Source organism: Prunus dulcis, chromosome 1, assembly GCF_902201215.1.
Source record: "Prunus dulcis chromosome 1, ALMONDv2, whole genome shotgun sequence".
Classification (NCBI taxonomy): Eukaryota; Viridiplantae; Streptophyta; class Magnoliopsida; order Rosales; family Rosaceae; genus Prunus; species Prunus dulcis.
The window spans coordinates 40,593,158-40,610,437 of record NC_047650.1 but is presented as its reverse complement, the minus strand read 5'-3'; the positions used below and the strand labels follow the sequence as shown (position 1 = coordinate 40,610,437).

At 38.3% G+C, this 17,280-nt stretch overlaps 2 protein-coding genes and 1 non-coding gene across 4 annotated transcripts; all 3 read left to right on the top strand.

Moving 5' to 3' along the window:
• The first annotated feature begins 1,281 nt into the window (after positions 1-1,281).
• Positions 1,282-9,851, top strand: LOC117634979 (sucrose transport protein SUC4). Of its 2 annotated transcripts, none has more exons than XM_034369288.1 (6): positions 1,282-2,091; positions 3,095-3,840; positions 4,385-4,448; positions 4,540-4,583; positions 8,058-8,217; positions 8,416-9,201. In XM_034369288.1, the coding sequence occupies exons 1-5, from the start codon at positions 1,605-1,607 to the stop codon at positions 8,214-8,216; spliced, it is 1,500 nt and encodes a 499-aa protein (XP_034225179.1). In that variant the 5' UTR covers positions 1,282-1,604; the 3' UTR covers position 8,217; positions 8,416-9,201. The 2 variants fall into 2 exon arrangements, with proteins under 2 accessions (XP_034225179.1, XP_034225189.1); XM_034369298.1 differs by lacking the exon at positions 8,416-9,201 and adding an exon at positions 9,432-9,851 and having other exon boundaries at positions 1,383-2,091.
• Positions 9,852-12,591: 2,740 nt separating this feature from the next.
• On the top strand, positions 12,592-14,668 carry LOC117615415 (protein DETOXIFICATION 48). The gene is made up of 2 exons (XM_034344494.1): positions 12,592-12,840; positions 12,981-14,668. The coding sequence occupies exons 1-2, from the start codon at positions 12,694-12,696 to the stop codon at positions 14,481-14,483; spliced, it is 1,650 nt and encodes a 549-aa protein (XP_034200385.1). The 5' UTR covers positions 12,592-12,693; the 3' UTR covers positions 14,484-14,668.
• A 2,466-nt stretch (positions 14,669-17,134) lies between these two features.
• Positions 17,135-17,218, top strand: TRNAL-CAA. The gene has a single exon. It is a non-coding gene; the product is annotated as a tRNA-Leu (tRNA).
• Positions 17,219-17,280: the final 62 nt, after the last annotated feature.

The window sequence follows — 17,280 nt, the reverse complement described above, 5'->3', positions numbered from 1 at the left end:
GCTGAAGAATATTATACCAGCATCTTTTTTCTGGATACTGGGAATGTCTGAACAGTTTGTGAATATGGGGGTACACAGAAAACATCATGATCAGAATATCACATTTATGCTTTTGATCCCAACTTTGACAGTGACAAACAAATCTCATTTGTGCTTAGCACCTGAGTATGAATCACCTTCTCCGTCAGTTTTTAAGCTATAAGGATCTAAGTGAAAATAGAACCGAACTATAGTTGTAAAAATATAATCAAACTTTTACCGTTGTGTAAATCTTTCCCATCCCATCCAATATAACTTTGAGATCAAACAGATGTGAATATTTGTTGTGTGGCCTTGCAAGAAGAAGAAGAGTTCAAAATTCCTACCTCCCACATTCCAGTATTATGAGTAAATTGTCAATGCTGTCAACATCAGGTACTCACAGTCACAAAGGTCTATTGAGATGTGTATTTAAATAGCGTATCATTGAATTAAAATAGGTGGCCTGGTCCTAGGATTTTTGTGCCTACCGAGTTTACCCCACACGCACACTCTCTCTGTGCAATAATAGAACTCCTATGATTTTTATATCCGACAAAGCATACTTGTCCAATAAGTATTAACGCACCTTTTTAATAAATAAATAAATAATTTAAAATATCCTTTAACACCCCACCCCCCAGCCCTCTATTGAAAGACAGGTATATTATTAGTACCATGTGTATCCAGTTTCTTCATAAACACATATCTTAACCATACGTGGTTGTGAGTTTTGAGTTGTTTGTTGCCTACCCAATTTTCAAAGAGCAATACGAATACTAAATGCATCATATAAAACTTGTATAATTTTTTCTCAACTATATCTATATGACTCTTTCATTTCTTCTTATTTGTTTCAATTATGAAACTTATTTATTCTTAATTAAGATATGTCATTTTTTTAATGCAAGCGATATTGAAGGAGGGAGGAATTGAATCTAGGACCTCAGATGAACAAATAAATACTCTTAATCACTTAAACTACAAACGACTTATTAAGATTCATATGTCTATACTATTATTTAAGCAACAAAGCAAAACATCAGTAACGACTAATTAATCTCAATTATATGCATCTGTATCGTTTTAATATTAATATTATTAAAAATAAAATAAAAAAGAATTCTGAGACCTCGTGTCGTTTTGTGGTTTATTTCACAGAAATGCTTGCATAATATCTTCAATTGTTTATATGATTAGCATTTAGCCTTTCGGTGCAAACTTCAGGTTGTCAGTTCAGTCGAGCTTCAAACAAAGACGGCCCCCCAAAATGAAAATATCCAAACCGACAATTTTGCCCTCCACTTCCGTCCAATCATAATTTGCCATCAGGTCCACATCCATGGCATTTTCATAAATTCAACAAAAAAGCAAGGGCATTTCCGTCTCTCCACTTCTCTTCCCTCTGGCCCCACACTCCACTTTCCCAACTGACTTCACACCTGACGTTCCCGCGGCCAAAGAAAACCGCCACCTTCTCTCTCCTCTTCACCACAAGCATTTCTAGAGAGAGAAACTCCGATTACAGTTCTAGAGAGAGAAAGTTCCAGAGCTCTACGTAGAGAAATAGAGAGAGAGGGGCCGGCATGCCAGCACCAGAAGCAGACCGGCACCGAGCCAGGGCCCGACCCGCGGTCCGAACCCGAGTCCCGCTCCGGCAGCTCCTTCGGGTCGCGTCGGTTGCCTGCGGAATTCAATTCGGGTGGGCCCTACAGCTCTCGCTCCTGACCCCCTACGTTCAAGAGCTCGGAATCCCTCACGCTTGGGCCAGCGTCATATGGTTGTGTGGGCCCTTATCGGGCCTCGTGGTCCAGCCCCTGGTGGGCCACATGAGCGACCGGTACAACAGCCGCTTCGGTCGCCGGCGGCCCTTCATCGTGATCGGAGCTGCCTGCATCGCCGTCGCCGTTCTCATCATCGGATACTCCGCCGATATCGGGTACTTGCTCGGTGACCGAGGCGGCGGAGTCAGGCCCAGAGCCATCGGCGTCTTCGTGTTCGGGTTTTGGATTCTGGACGTGGCCAATAATGTGACTCAGGGTCCTTGCAGAGCTCTCCTCGCTGATCTCACTGGTACGATCCTTCAATTTGAGTCTTTTTCTCTTTTTCTTTCTCGTTCTTGTGATTTTAGGAACTTCAATTTTGATATTTATCGTTCTTGTTTAGTCAACTTATAGTAAATTTGAGGAAGAATTTTAAAGAAATTTGTGGCTGTTATATTTTGCATGATTTTTAATTACAAATTAATATTTTGTGAAAAAATGCCGTTGAAAACTCATAAATTATATCCTGTGGTGAAAAATGAGAAGCAATCGTGTATCTTATTGAGATCCAGTAGTGATATTAAATGGTTCTCCATTATGCATAAATCATCTTATTCATTTGAGTAATTGTGTTTTTGATTGGACCTGTTCTTAAAAGTTAATATGAATACATTATGCTCTGTGTGCTATAGCAAGCCTGAGATTTTGATCTGGCTGTGCAAATTAGAACTCAAGATCCACTAATGCTTATGGATTTTTTAGGTTGTTTTATGTCCATAGAGTAGCTATAAGCCTTAGGGTGTAGTATTTAGTATGCATATTTTAATAGAATACATAATAATAATGGTCACAATTGTATTTCTATTCGCCTATGCGCTAGATGAACAGACCTCCACGACAACTATTAAGTAGAGACTATGTCTGCAAAGGCCAGAATTTTGATTGCTAGCCAAGGTCATAATTCCCAAAAGACTATGAAGGCAGGAGTCTGTAATGAATGAATTCCAAATTGCTGCAAAGAAACCATGTCCTGATTACCTTTGCTTGTACCCCTGAAAGTAGACCACCATTATTTGATTTCACAGAATGGATATTGCCTACGTGAATAGAGATTTATTGATAAATTGCTATCTAACATTCTCTATTTGATATTCACAATGAAAGGAACAACTAGAAATTATTGATGCATGGATCATGCTTGATTCTTTTGAAGAACATTAATTAGCAACCTGCAAGCTTAATCTGCTGAAGATCGGACTTTCAAAATTAACAACCAATAACACTTATCTTTTTCATATTTTCTCTTTTGTTAGCAAAGGATTATCGAAGAACTCGAGTGGCAAATGCTTATTTCTCTCTGTTTATGGCGGTTGGTAATGTTCTTGGCTATGCAACTGGATCATTCAGTTACTTGTACAAGGTTTTTCCATTTTCAATTACTTCTGCATGCAATATTAACTGTGCAAATCTCAAGTCTGCTTTCTTGGTCGACATTGCCTTCATTGTAATTACTACATGTGTAAGCATATCAGCAGCTCAGGAATTACCTCTGAGTTCAAGCAACAGTACTACACCCTTTTCTGAGGAAGGGCCAGGACAGTCGAGTCATGCTGAAGAAGCTTTTCTCTGGGAGCTTTTTGGGACTTTTAGATATTTCTCAGGGTCTATATGGATAATCCTACTTGTTATTGCTCTAAACTGGATTGGGTGGTTTCCATTTCTTCTCTTTGATACCGATTGGATGGGTCGAGAGATTTATGGTGGCAAGCCAAATGAAGGGGTAAATTATAGTACAGGTGTTAGAATGGGTGCTCTTGGTCTGATGTTGAACTCGGTTGTTCTTGGTATAACTTCGGTGCTTATGGAGAAGCTTTGCAGGAAATGGGGGGCTGGTTTCGTGTGGGGGATTTCAAACTTTCTCATGACTCTTTGCTTTCTTACAATGCTTGTTATTACATATGTGAACAAGGGTATTGGCATTGTGGGCCGTGATTCACCTCCAGATGGCATTGTGATAGCTGCACTGGTTGTTTTTGCAATTCTTGGTGTTCCATTGGCGGTAAGCTTACTTAGCTCGTTGAATGCAATGCATGCCTATTTGGCAATGTTTGATTAGCTGTTAGAAGGCATACACGGTTAAAGTTTTACAGGGGAGGAATGAGAATGATATGGGAGGAACATGGGAAGTAGACCTTTTAAGAGGGGAGCATCCTTTTTCTTTGCTACTATAAAATAACTTGTGGGAAAATCAGTTGGAAGTATATTTAATCCATGTTTACGAACTTTAGTGAGCAGACTCATGGTGAGAAAAAGAATAATGTTTATTTTATGATTGTTAGTTGAGAGTAAAAAAATATCAAGGATTTAAATCAGAACAAATAAGGCTTGATCTTCATTCATTTGACCTATCGAGTAAGAAATTTTTGTTTTAGAAAAGGTCCCCTTTGGTTTTTTTTTGTTTTTTTGAACTTTTTGGGAGCATTGGAAGTATATAATGCTTAGAGAATGTCCTTTTCACTGCACAATGATTATGGGACTGACTATGCTTTGTGTGCGGACTCAGTTTATGAATCCAATTTACATTGCCTGAATATTTTTTGCAGATCACATACAGTGTTCCGTACGCGTTGATTTCTTCTCGTATCGAGTCTTTGGGACTTGGCCAAGGTGGGCATATCTGTAACAGAAGTTGGTGTGGTTACAAAATTTTCATTGGATTTTTAGTTGGACTTCTTAAATTGATGCTTGGTTCTTGCAGGGTTATCAATGGGTGTACTGAATCTGGCAATAGTAATCCCACAGGTAGGGACACTCTTTTTTTCCTTTCAGTAATGCATGCACATGCTTCTGTGCGGGTACTATATGAACATGAAATACGTAATGGTATGAGGTTATTTCACACTTCTACAGTCGTCAACCCAAAATTAAGAGATACATGCACATATGTTGACAACTGAGTATTGTCCCAACTATTTGGGGTCGGCTATATGAATCCTAATCCCCGTCCTGTCTTGTCATTGGCTGCACTTTCATTTAAGTCATATGTTATGATATCTTTCCTGAGCATTGGCACCTACCTATGTTATGGTTGCTCTTCCTCTCCCCGTAGCACTACCTTCTGTGTGTGTGTGTGTGTATATATACACATATATGTGCGTAAATGCATATAGTTGCTCTTCCTTTCCAGACTCTGAATAAGGATTGCATGTCACAAAAGTTTGTGCCTGATAAATAGTTCATATTGAAAATCTGCATAATTTTCCGTACTGTCCGGCAACAAAACATTCCAAATGTGTGCGTTGGTTTGAGCCTAGGTATTGGTGAAATTTTGTATCAGCATTACATTGAAGTTCTGTTGGATCTTTTTTGTTTAAGAATTGAATATTCAAACTCAAGCCTTTTTAACTCTGAAAAAAAAAGCAACACCATTTCATGAACATGTCCACGGAATATCACTTTGAAACTCTGCACCCTTACATTGTATTATTGTGTGAAACAATGTTGGAATTGTTGTCTACTATGTGATGTAGTACAGCCCGTAGGTATTAGATTAAGCACTTAAACAATAGAACAAAGAAGAATATAAGAGATCGAGGAGAAGAAAATATACATCGAAAAGACGAAAGAAAGGGCAGAACAGTAGAACAAGAAGAATATCAGAGATCGAGGAGAAGAAAATATAGATCAAAGGGACAAAAGAAAGGGCAGAAATCAGAGAGTTCTAGAAAAGGTTTACTCAACATTCAAATCTGACTTTTAAAGAACTACATGGGGGTATTTATAGCAAACTAAAACCTAGAAATAATAGGATAAAAATCCCTTCCTTAAACAGAAATCGTAACCCAAATAAAATAGGAAACTTAAAACTAGAAATATGGGAATCTAGAAAAGTAGAAATCCTACTAGAAATTGGAAAACTAGAGAATCTAGGAAACTAACAAATACATTAGGAAACTAATAAATTTAGGTCCTACGGGTCCTGCATCATTCTCTCCCTGCGAAAAGAATTCGACTCCGACTAGTAAACAGCCACAAAATGTAAATTAACGATGGCGGCACCGACCCCTAGTATGAATAATAAGGGACTAGGGTCAGCAATCATCGATGCTCGGATCATAGACACCTTTGAGAGGCTCCACATTCTCACAAAGCTCACCAGCAGTAGTGCTGATAGTTAAACTTCGCTGCGGACAATGAGAGGCAATATGTCCCTTGGCATGGCAATGGAAACATTCAATGTGAGCATTAGTGAAAACAGCCGGTCCTTTGTTAGGTGTCGGTGTAGTAGGGTTGGATGGTCTTGAAAACCCCGTCTTCATACTCGTAGTGGTGTGAATTTGGTTATCAGTTGCAAGTTGACCAGAATATCCTAAATGTTGTGGCGACAAATATGTCTTAGCCTCCAAGGCTTGGCAATAGGCGTCCTCCAACACATTCGGACCTGACCTACTTACCTCGTGTTTGGGATCATCTCGGAGGCCATGAATAAAACGAGAAACTATAGCTGCGAGCTCTTCCTGCACGACAGAACGCAATTTGTGCTCCACAAAGCAAGAATAATATTCTTGGACAGTAGAAGTACCCTGGGAAAGAGTCCATAATTGATCTAACAATTGGTGACGATAAAAAGAAGGAAGGTATTGTTCTCATAGTTTCAATTTCATCTCATCCCATAAAATCACAGGGGGTTGTTCTAGTTGTTGAAGATGGTGCTTCACAGCCATCCATTATTGCTTTGCGGCTCCTACCAGTTTAGGTTTGGCGAACCGGATCCGTTGTGCATCGGACATAACATATCATTCAAAATAATCTTCCATAGTGGATATCCAATCAACAAAGCAAGTAGTATCCTTGCGACCATCGAAGTTGGGAGCGGTAGGCTTAGCATGATGGGCGATCTCAAAATCCAAGTTTTTGTGTACGACGTCATATTCGTGTGGATAGGGCGGCGGGGGAGGGATAGTGGCATCCACCAGAGGAGAACCCATCGTATGTTTGTATAATGTGGTTTAGGCGCAGATGCTGCAGAAAAAATTGGTTCGGACCGAACCATAGACGTCCCCAGAGAAGATGATGGAAGGCCTAGGTGGCCTGGGAACTTGGAATCCATAGACGGTGGGGAAGGAGACCAGCCTGTGGAGAAGGTGTGAACGAACCGGAGAGAACAGCGGATGTGGAGGATGGCTCAGGAGTCGAGGTTGTTATGTGGTTGAGAAGCAACATCACCGAAGCTTGTAACTTGGCAATGTCTGGACATGGATAAAAATTCAGTCTTCTGATCAGCCATCAATTTGATGACCTGATTTTCCAATTTGGTGACATCTGCAGAAATTTTTTCCTTGAATTCCTTATGTTGTTCAGCCAAATTGGCAACGGTGATGTTGGGATCCATGATGACAAGTAGAGGCAATGAAGCAGAGTAACAGCGGCGGAGCAAGAGGCTCTAAATACCAATTGATGTAGTACAGCCCGTAGGTATTAGATTAATCACTTAAACAATAGAACAGAGAAGAATATAAGAGATCGAGGAGAAGAAAATATACATCGAAAAGACGAAAGAAAGGGCAGAACAGTAGAACGAGAAGAATATCAGAGATCGAGGAGAAGAAAATATAGATCGAAGGGACGAAAGAAAGGGCAGAAATCATAGAGTTCTAGAAAATGTTTACTCAACATTGAAATCTGAATTTTAAAGAACTACATGGGGTTATTTATAGCAAACTATAACCTAGAAATAATAGGGTAAAAATCCATTGCTTAAACATAAATCCTAACCCAAATAAAATAGGAAACTTAAAACTAGAAATATGGAAATCTGGAAAAGTAGAAATCCTACTAGAAATTGGAAAACTAGAGAATCTAGGAAACTAATAAATTTAGGTCCTACACGTCCTGCATCGCTATGACATTTTGGGAGCAAATCTTTCTGAACTGACACCACCCACGAAACGAAACCCCTCATACTGCTGCAAGGATGTGATGGTTCTGGTATAGGTTAGTGCCTTATGCAAGCATTGAAGCCTGAACTGAAGAGCATGCGTTGAAAAGAATCTGATTTGTGCATTCATTTTCTTTTCTTTTTTTTCAAGACTTTCCCTTATTAGATCAATTACTCAATTGTTTAGTTGTTTTTTATTAAGTCAATACAACTGGATTGAACTCCCTTGCAGTTCATTGTGAATAACAAGTCATTTGGCAATATGGTTCTTATAAAATTACATCTATTATCTTTTGTAAAACCAACTTTGGTCATGGATATTTGGTTTTTGTGAACAGGTGGTGGTATCCTTGGGAAGTGGACCATGGGATCAGCTATTTGGTGGTGGAAACTCTCCAGCCTTTGTCGTGGCAGCAGTTGCAGCCTTAGCCGCAGGGCTGCTGGCCATCTTGGCTATTCCGCGGTCTGCTCCTCAGAAGCCCAGAGCTTTCACATGAGGTATTTTGTTGTATCTACTATCTGCTAAACTTTTCTGTCAAAAAGATGGTAAAATCTCAATAAGTAATAAAAAATTGTAAATAGATGTTTTGTTGCCATTGATTAATATAGTCAATTAGTTGAGTTTTCTTTTGTCCTGGAAATTTGTTGCATTCCATTTTTCCCTTTAGATATTCAAATAATTGAAAGTCCTGGCAGTGATGATTATATGGATGTTGAGCTCAACTTCCACTTGAAGTGCTTCCATTCAGCAAATTGTACATCAGAGCTTCTACAATATATATAATTCCTATTTGAAATTGAGGACTGTCTCCTGCTGAGCACTTGATGAAATCCCTATGTCAGAATCATAATTTTGTTTAGACATTGGGAGTCCATTTGCAATGGGTGATGTTAGACCTCTCGTTTTTAGAAGTGTGATGGGAAACAAGTTAGTCATAAAGCGATAATCTTTCGCAGACGCCGGCAAGTACATTGATGTAATAGCTGTCACTAGTGCCTGATGAGACAAGTTATCTACAATTAGTGGAGAATTTCTTCAATGAAAATCAGTCCCATCTGCTGGATTGTGGCAAATTGCCATGGAAAAGTAGGTGAAGCCTCAGCTGTAGATTCCGAAATTGCTCCTAGACTAGTTCCCTACCAACCAAAGATATGTTTCCGCTGTTTGAGAATTATTCCTCATGAAAATATCATAATTCTCTTTCTAGGCAAAGTTGATTGTGCGATGGTGGTTTGATTATGAGGTATTGGAATCTCATGCGTTTTTGTGCATGAATTTGTTGTATGAATATGGCGAAATGTTCTTGGTGGCCAACAGTGAATATGTGAATTGTACTGATTGAAACCTTGATAGAGACATGTCTTTTATTCTCTGATTTTTTAATTTTTTGTTGGAAAGATTGGGTCATTCCTTTGATGGGTTTATGTTTATTCTGTTCTGTTTTTTTTGTTTATTTATTATTATAATTTAAGTTTCTTTTCTACTTTGTATCCGAACCTTGGAATAAATTCTTGCCTTCATTGCTTTTATCAGTATCTATGGAACTTGTTTGCTTTGAGTGTTCCCATGCAATGTTTTCTAATCCGGCCTCTGAGAAGTGTTTGAAAAAAAGAATAAAAATATCCGTCTCTTGGGTACAGGAAATTTTTTGAAATCTAGCCAACTTTTGGACATGTTAATTTTAGCAAATTTTTTTTTCTCGGTCTTTTAGAATTACGACCATTGAAAGGAGGTTCGAGCGGTGTCTCAAGGGGGCACAAGCATTGCTCGATGTGAGTTGAGTGGCTATATTTCTAAATCTTCAACGGCGAATTGTCTGTGTTTTAGCTATATTACAGCAAATGGAGGCGTGGGTGGAAAAAGGGAGAGAATTATGTTCCCATACTAGCATATTAGTAAGATCATTGAACTAGGTTGAGGAATGTCTGCGGAATCTAATTGGAAAGCATAATGGGTTTTTGCTCATAAAATACTAAGCACACACATAAACATATGGCACAACTTCCACTATAGATGATGTTACTTGCATTTCTGTTATAGATGAGATTTAAGCATATCAGACTTTTCCAGGAACGGAAAGGGAGAAGCTTTTGATGAGAGGGATAGAATCAGTGAATTTGTTCGATTTTTAGAGGAATATAATCTTTATTAATGTCAAATCCCAACAGGCCCTGTCATTACAAAAATCCTCTTCCCAAACTTGCATTGGTATTTGTATATAAAAATTCTGGGTCTTGCTTGCTGTAGCCCCACTAGAAGCACAAGTTGGTACAAACTGTGTTTGATTGATGACGGTACAAACTTGTCACTACCATTTCTTATTGCTGCAAAACTGGTGGAATTTGCATTTTTGGGAGACCCACTTTCCCATTTAAGATGCTAAAATTCGAAATGGGATTTTTTTTGCATTTGGATAAAGATGGTTGCAATAGCCATTTGTCTATAAATAACCATTCGTGCATAAATAATGCAACCCAAAAAAGAAAATGACCCGTGAGTCATTTTAAATGTGTGACAGAAGAATATGACAAAAACCATAATAATAAAAAATACTGGTTTTTATGTATGATTGGTTCTGTAAATGAAGCTCTATGGATTTTTGGATTTTGGATTTTGATTTGAGTTTTGTTTTTTTTTATTTTTTTGCACTCATTTTGGTCCATTGGTTTTGTTGCCTGGGTACACATGGAATCTGACATGGGCGGGTTATGGGTTTCAGGGAAGTAATAAAATCTCAAAATGCATGGAAACAAATGAAATCTGATGCCTCTCTCTCTCTCTCTCCCTCTCTCTCAAATGGAGGGAGGGAGGGAAAAGGTTGAACTTGCTCTCTGATTCACTGCTTGTTTGGGCTGGTGGTATCTGGCAGAGGGCAGAGAGCAGCAAACAGAAGCAGAAACAGAAACAGAAACAGAAAGAGCCAAAGCTCTCTCTGTTGTGAGAAAAGGATACAAATTAAATGGTTGTAAGTGGAGCACGTAATTGTCTCTCAGTGTTCCCTTTCTCCCATCTGCCTCTTCTCCACACAGCCATCTCGTACTGTTTGTGCATCATCCCATTCAAATCCCTTCTCAGTGGTCCCATTCCATGACTAAACACCTACCCATCAAACACATAAACAATCCAATGAAACCCTCTTCTTTTTTTAAATAATCAACATGCTAAAAAGGTGCATTAGATTTGCCACATTTTCCTCACTTGGACAGAACCCTACCCATTAACAAAAACCCACAAACCACTTGTTTAGTTAATTAGGTTAAAGCCCCCATGTACTAGCTATCTAGGCAAAAAAATTATTTGGTGCTCTCAATCTTATTGGTGGGAGATACCTTTGGCCCTCTTCAAATCTCTCTATTTCTTCTTGTTACGTCCTAAACCAGCAACCTCATCTTTCTAGATGGCTTGGGTTTTGAGTGCACGAAAAAAGTTTGATCAACATCTCAGCATCCAGATATCCCTTGGTAATTTATGACCTAAAAAGAACCAAACATCAGAAAATGACTGGTTTCTGTTTTCTTTCATTTTTTTTTTTTTTTGGTATACAATCGATAATCTACTTTAAACTAATTTAACTACGCAAAAGGGGATTCGAACTCGGTGGCAGAGTGGAGGGCACAACCGATCTAGCCAACTTGACTATACCCATGTCAGTTTTTTCTTTCTTTCTTTTTAATTTTATTACTAAAGTGATTTTTATATGTGATTAGGATCTTAACAAATCTCTAAACGGATCATAGTTTCAAAGCCACTTTCAAGAGATACAAAACTCCACCACTAGTTATATTATAATAGCAATATCAATTTAGATTTACCTAAAAATCCATGCCTCACTTTCATTCCTCCTTTATAGCTAGCACAAGTAGGAGAGGCCTAGAAAGAACACTAAGAGGATTTGCATGAGTTTTGGTACCTCTCAAATGGAGTTAACTAGTCACTAGCTAGTGATGTCTTTGGTGTTGTTCATGAAGTGGGTTGAAGAAGACAGCAAAGAGTAGTGCTCAGAGTGGGTTTTGGTTACATGGGTTTTGTACTTTGCACCAAGTTGGAAAATGCATGGCCAAAAAGCTCAAACATGCAAACATGTTTCCTGCCCACAAGTTAGCTAACGGTTGTTACCCATTTGTGAAGAAAAACAATACACAAAACCAACTTATAGGCTCTTGTCATTTCTCAAGCAAACAAAGGGCCTTTAGCAAATTTCTTGACCAGTTGCTTCTACTTGGCATTCTAAAAAGATAAACTTGTTTTTACTTTCTAGGTGTAGAAAACCAGACCCCAAATTAAGATGGGGGGTTTAAACAAGATTATCCACTTAAGCAAGAAAGTTAAACTATGTATGAAGTTAAACCCACTATTGAGAAAGTGCCAAAATGGGCCACTATTATCATCAAACCAAAATCATTATATTTTTGTATGGCGGTTAAAAATAAATACCAACATCTCCAATCACCTTTCTGGATTTTCACTTGCCTCATTTTTTTAAGTTCCTCCACTCAAATCTAAACTTTCATACAATTATAAGAACATAAAATGAAGTGACTAAACCTAATACTGGAGAGAGAGAGAGAGAGAGAGAGAGAGAGAGAGAGAGAGAGTGAAATGAATGGAAAGTCGGCCCCCCCCCCCCCAAAAACCTCCCCATGAGCATTTCCTTTTGCCTTTTTATCTTTTTGGCTTGAATCCTTCAAATGAAAGCATTTTTGGGGATTACACTTTTCCCTTGAGTGTTCTCTCTCTTGGATATCTTGACACGTTCCTACAGGAAAGAGTGCGGCCCAGTTCCTTCCATGTATAAAACCCTCCTCACCCTACCCTTCCCACATTCAAATCGTCCCAACAAAAACAAGAACCCCAAACACACACTGCAGGAGGCACAAAGCCAAAGCCAAAAAAAAAAAAAAAACAGAGGTCCTAATTTTTCTCATTTCCTCATTACATTCTCTATCCAAACTTAATCAGCTTTGCAAGATATCATGTGCAACCCAAAGCCCTCTTCTCCCTCCTCATTTCTCTCTTCCAACAAAACCCATTTCATCATGAACTCCAACAAAACCATGGACCTCCACGCTGCAGCTGATGATGATGATCAAGAGCTTCATAGATGGCCTACTCTTTCTGAGGTACATAAAAACAAAAATCCAACAATCATTTTCATGATACAGAACAAATCATTTTTAAAACAGTAACAATCATTTAATAATAGAGCTCATGTTTTAAATTTAACATCATCTTTGCTTTCTTTTTTGCTTCATTTTTTTAGGCTTTACAAGAAATCAGGGCCATAGGGAAGATCTCTGGTCCAACCACCATCACAGGTCTGCTTTTGTACTCAAGAGCCATGATCTCCATGCTTTTCCTTGGCTATCTTGGAGAGCTTGAGCTTGCTGGTGGCTCTCTCTCAATTGGGTTTGCCAACATCACTGGTTACTCTGTCATCTCAGGCCTTGCCATGGGAATGGAACCCATCTGTGGACAAGCTTATGGAGCCAAGCAAATGAAGCTTCTTGGCCTAACCCTTCAAAGAACTGTCCTTCTCTTGCTCTCGACCTCCATTCCCATCTCCTTCATGTGGCTTAACATGAAAAGAGTCCTCCTTTGGTGTGGCCAAGATGAAGAGATTTCATCTGTGGCTCATACTTTCATTCTCTTCTCCATTCCTGACCTCTTCTTTCTCTCACTTCTTCACCCCCTAAGAATTTATCTGCGCACCCAAAACATCACATTACCATTGACTTACTGTTCAGCCATCTCTGTTGTCCTTCATGTCCCTCTAAATTTCCTCCTTGTGGTCAAATTCAACATGGGGATTTCAGGGGTTGCCATAGCAATGGTTTGGTTTAATCTCAACCTCTTCATCTTGCTCTCTTCCTTCACATATTTCTCCAATGTTTATAAGGACTCCTGGGTTTGCCCGAGCACCGATTGCATCCGAGGCTGGTCTTCTTTGCTAGCTCTGGCAATTCCAACTTGCATCTCTGTTTGCCTGGAATGGTGGTGGTACGAGCTCATGATAATGCTGTGTGGGCTACTAGCCAACCCGAAAGCCACCATTGCTTCAATGGGGATACTAATCCAAACCACTGCTCTTGTCTATGTGTTTCCATCATCTCTAAGCCTCGGCGTCTCCACAAGAGTTGGGAATGAATTGGGGGCGAATCGAGCTGCAAAAGCCCGCATTTCCACGATCGTATCTCTCGCTTGCGCGGTGGCCTTAGGCCTGTTAGCCATGTTGTTCACAACACTCATGAGGCACCAATGGGGGAGGTTCTTCACCAGCGACCCTGAAATCCTCGAGCTCACCGCCATTGCATTGCCAATAGTAGGGCTTTGTGAGCTGGGAAACTGCCCACAAACCACAGGCTGTGGTGTTTTGAGGGGAAGTGCTAGGCCTACCATTGGAGCCAACATCAATTTGGGGTCTTTCTACTTGGTTGGCATGCCTGTGGCCATGCTCATGGGGTTTGTGGTCAAAATGGGGTTTGCCGGGCTCTGGCTTGGATTGCTTGCAGCTCAAGGCTCTTGTGCCTTGCTCATGTTTTATGTTCTTCGCACAACAGATTGGAATGCTCAAGTGAAAAGAGCAAGAGAGCTCACCCAAGCTTCTGCTTCTAGTTCTACAACTCCTCCAATATTACCAATATCTTCTTCACCACCAGGGTCTAAAAATTCTAAGAAACCCAGCAAGAAGCTGCAGGTTGAAGATGATGATGATGAGGTTGTGAAGTCAGCAGAGACACTTGAAACTGACCCTCTGATCATATGAAATCATCTGCTAAAAATTAACAGTATATTACTGTGCATTAATCATCAGAGCTAATTTAAGTCACACTAGTTTCACCATTTTTGTATTCCCCTCTTGAGGAACTTGATGTGAAAATTAATTTATCAGAGTTCCATTAATCCCACACCAATGAATCTTCTTTTATTTTATTTCTTATTATATATTCTAGCCCTTTTTTATTCCCTTTTCTTTTTTCTTAGTTGTATTAAACATTGTACTATGTTGATTAAAAATATTTAAATTAGTTTTCCTTTTGTTGGTCATGCATGTTTTGAGAGAGATGAGAGAGAGAGCAAGAGAGATAGAGAGAGAAAATGGTTTGATTGTCGGTTGTTCCTGAGCCGCAGCAAAGAGGATCTTTGCACCTTTCTTCTTGGTGTATTCCCAATAAGGCAAAAACTTTGCTGCCAAAAAAGGGAAATTAGCATCTTTCACACTCATTATTACTTATATTTTTCCTATGCAGATTCTATACTTCACTACCAAAATATAGTTGTTTAGAGAGATCTAATTAAATATAAACATACTATATATATAAGCAGAATATCTAGCGTGTCTTGTTTATTTTATGCGTTGAGAGTTTATCCCACATTGAAAAATGAAAGCGATACATAATAATTGAAAAGATCTTGAACATCTTCATGGGTTGAAATTCATATCTAATAATATTACCTTTAAGAAAACATGGAAGTATAGAATATTCATTTTCTAAGAAGAAGAAAGAAGTTGAAATTAGTTTTCATTTCCAAAGTCACAAACTCTTAAAGGCTTTTGGAAAATTGTATTTGAATTATATATTCACTTTACCATTTAAAATAAAAAAGGAGATTTATTGGTATACTTTTTCTTTTAAACAAAACATAAGCAGGGTGTTAAAATATTAGAATCTTTCAAAAAGGACTAAATGTATAAGTTAAATTTACAGTAATCTGATCTCATAATTCATTTTCTCTTGTTACAGTCTGCTTCAGATCATTTTTAGAACATGGAAAAATCTTTTTCATACATGCATCTAAATCTTTTATATATTTTTTGCTTCTTTGTTTGTTTTCTGTTTTTGTTTTTTCTATTTTCAATTTAAAACACTCTCTATCATAAATGATTGTAACTCAGCACCACTTTGTTTATAACATCATTGTTTATGCCAAAAACTCAATCATCATGAAGAAATTACACAAAGGGGACAAGGAAACAAGAGAGAGCGAGAGAGAGAGAGAGAGAGAGAGAGAGAGAGAGAGAGAGAGAGAGATGTAAAATGATGACAATAATTGGTAGTAGAGAAGTATGAGGTGCATTGGATGGGGTGTGGGGGGGGGCCCCCGATTCTAATTGAAGAAACAAAATCCAGCTATTATTGCCTCTGTCTACTTCTTAGATGACAAAAATTTGGTACAGTGGCTCTGCATTACCAGTTTCCCACTCCCCACAACCCATCATAATCCTGCCTAGCTACCTTCCTTCCATTTGTTTTTCAAAAAATAAAAACAGAAATCAAACAAGCTTGGAAACAAACATTATGGATTAAGAACAATTCCAGTTAATTCATGTCTTCAACATAGAAACATGCACACAAAGACAAGGGAGAGATCATGTGACAATATAGGGAAGGGAAAACCCCATTTGCTAATGATTAATTGGGATTAGATCCTTACAAAAGCATATTTATATTTATTTCTTCAAATCAAAATCGATTTTAGAACTCATTTGAGATTACTTTAATAAGAAGCGCTTTTATTCATAAACCCTTTTTATATACTTTTTTGTCCTAAACCCTAAACCGTAAATAATGAACCATGAACAAAGCTTCCAGCAACATCCCAATTTGCTAATGATTTTAAGTGGCGCACGTAAGGCCATAAAAAATATTTGTTATCTTTTTGTCTGTGCTCTTTTAGGTTTTTGGTATGGCAATTTCCAGCAGCTAGTGCTTGAAGCCACTTCTCATAATCAGCTTCCCTCTTATCTTGTTTCTATAGGATAAACTTCTCTATCTATCTAGCCATCCTAGTATTACTCCACGAACATCATGCGCTCAGTGGCAAGCAATTGTCTTTATAATGGGTGGTATATATATATATATATGTATATTTTTCTTAGATTTCGTAGTGGGAATTAATAACCCCCAAATTAGGTTGCAAGCTGGAAAATCATATTCTGTCTTTTAATTTATTAAAAAATATATATAAATAAATCTTTTAGGTCATTGTGAAACTTCATTTTCAGTACGTGCATCTTTGCTCAGATACCCACAAAATAAAACTTATTATTTTTCCTGTTTTTGGGGAAGATACCGACATGATTTAACTCGGTAAAGTGTACTTTTATATATATATTTGGCAACCACAATGCATGGTTTATTTAAACCTAACATGAAATAGTGGTTTTAAAATAATGGAAAGTAATGACCAAAAACAGATCAAATTTGGACAAAATAAGTATTGATCATCCATGACGTTTCATTTGGTGGAACTTGATACTCCTAAAAAATATATGCTGATTGTGTCGTTTTCATTTGTTCAAGTAAATTCAAAGACTGATAGCAATCGAAAACGAAAGTAGAATTTATGTTTGTCTGTTCCCAAACACTCGGTACTTGTACCAAAAGATGCGCGGATTATCACAAACATGACCTAGTCAGGATGGCCGAGTGGTCTAAGGCGCCAGACTCAAGTTCTGGTCCTCTAACGAGGGCGTGGGTTCAAATCCCACTTCTGACATTTCACTTGTATTTTTTTTTATGTTTATATATATATACAGTCTCATTCTATTGAGAGATTCC

What these genes read in the sequence shown, in the direction of transcription:
- LOC117634979 (XM_034369298.1), top strand. Translation starts at nt 1,605, where the DNA reads ATGCCAGCACCAGAAGCAGACCGGCACCGAGCCAGGGCCCGACCCGCG. An exon ending in TTCTTGGTGTTCCATTGGCG is followed by an intron (nt 3,841 to 4,384) that starts GTAAGCTTACTT and finishes TATTTTTTGCAG; the next exon opens with ATCACATACAGTGTTCCGTA. An exon ending in TGGCAATAGTAATCCCACAG is followed by an intron (nt 4,584 to 8,057) that starts GTAGGGACACTC and finishes TTTTGTGAACAG; the next exon opens with GTGGTGGTATCCTTGGGAAG.
- LOC117615415 (XM_034344494.1), top strand. Translation starts at nt 12,694, where the DNA reads ATGTGCAACCCAAAGCCCTCTTCTCCCTCCTCATTTCTCTCTTCCAAC. An exon ending in GATGGCCTACTCTTTCTGAG is followed by an intron (nt 12,841 to 12,980) that starts GTACATAAAAAC and finishes TCATTTTTTTAG; the next exon opens with GCTTTACAAGAAATCAGGGC.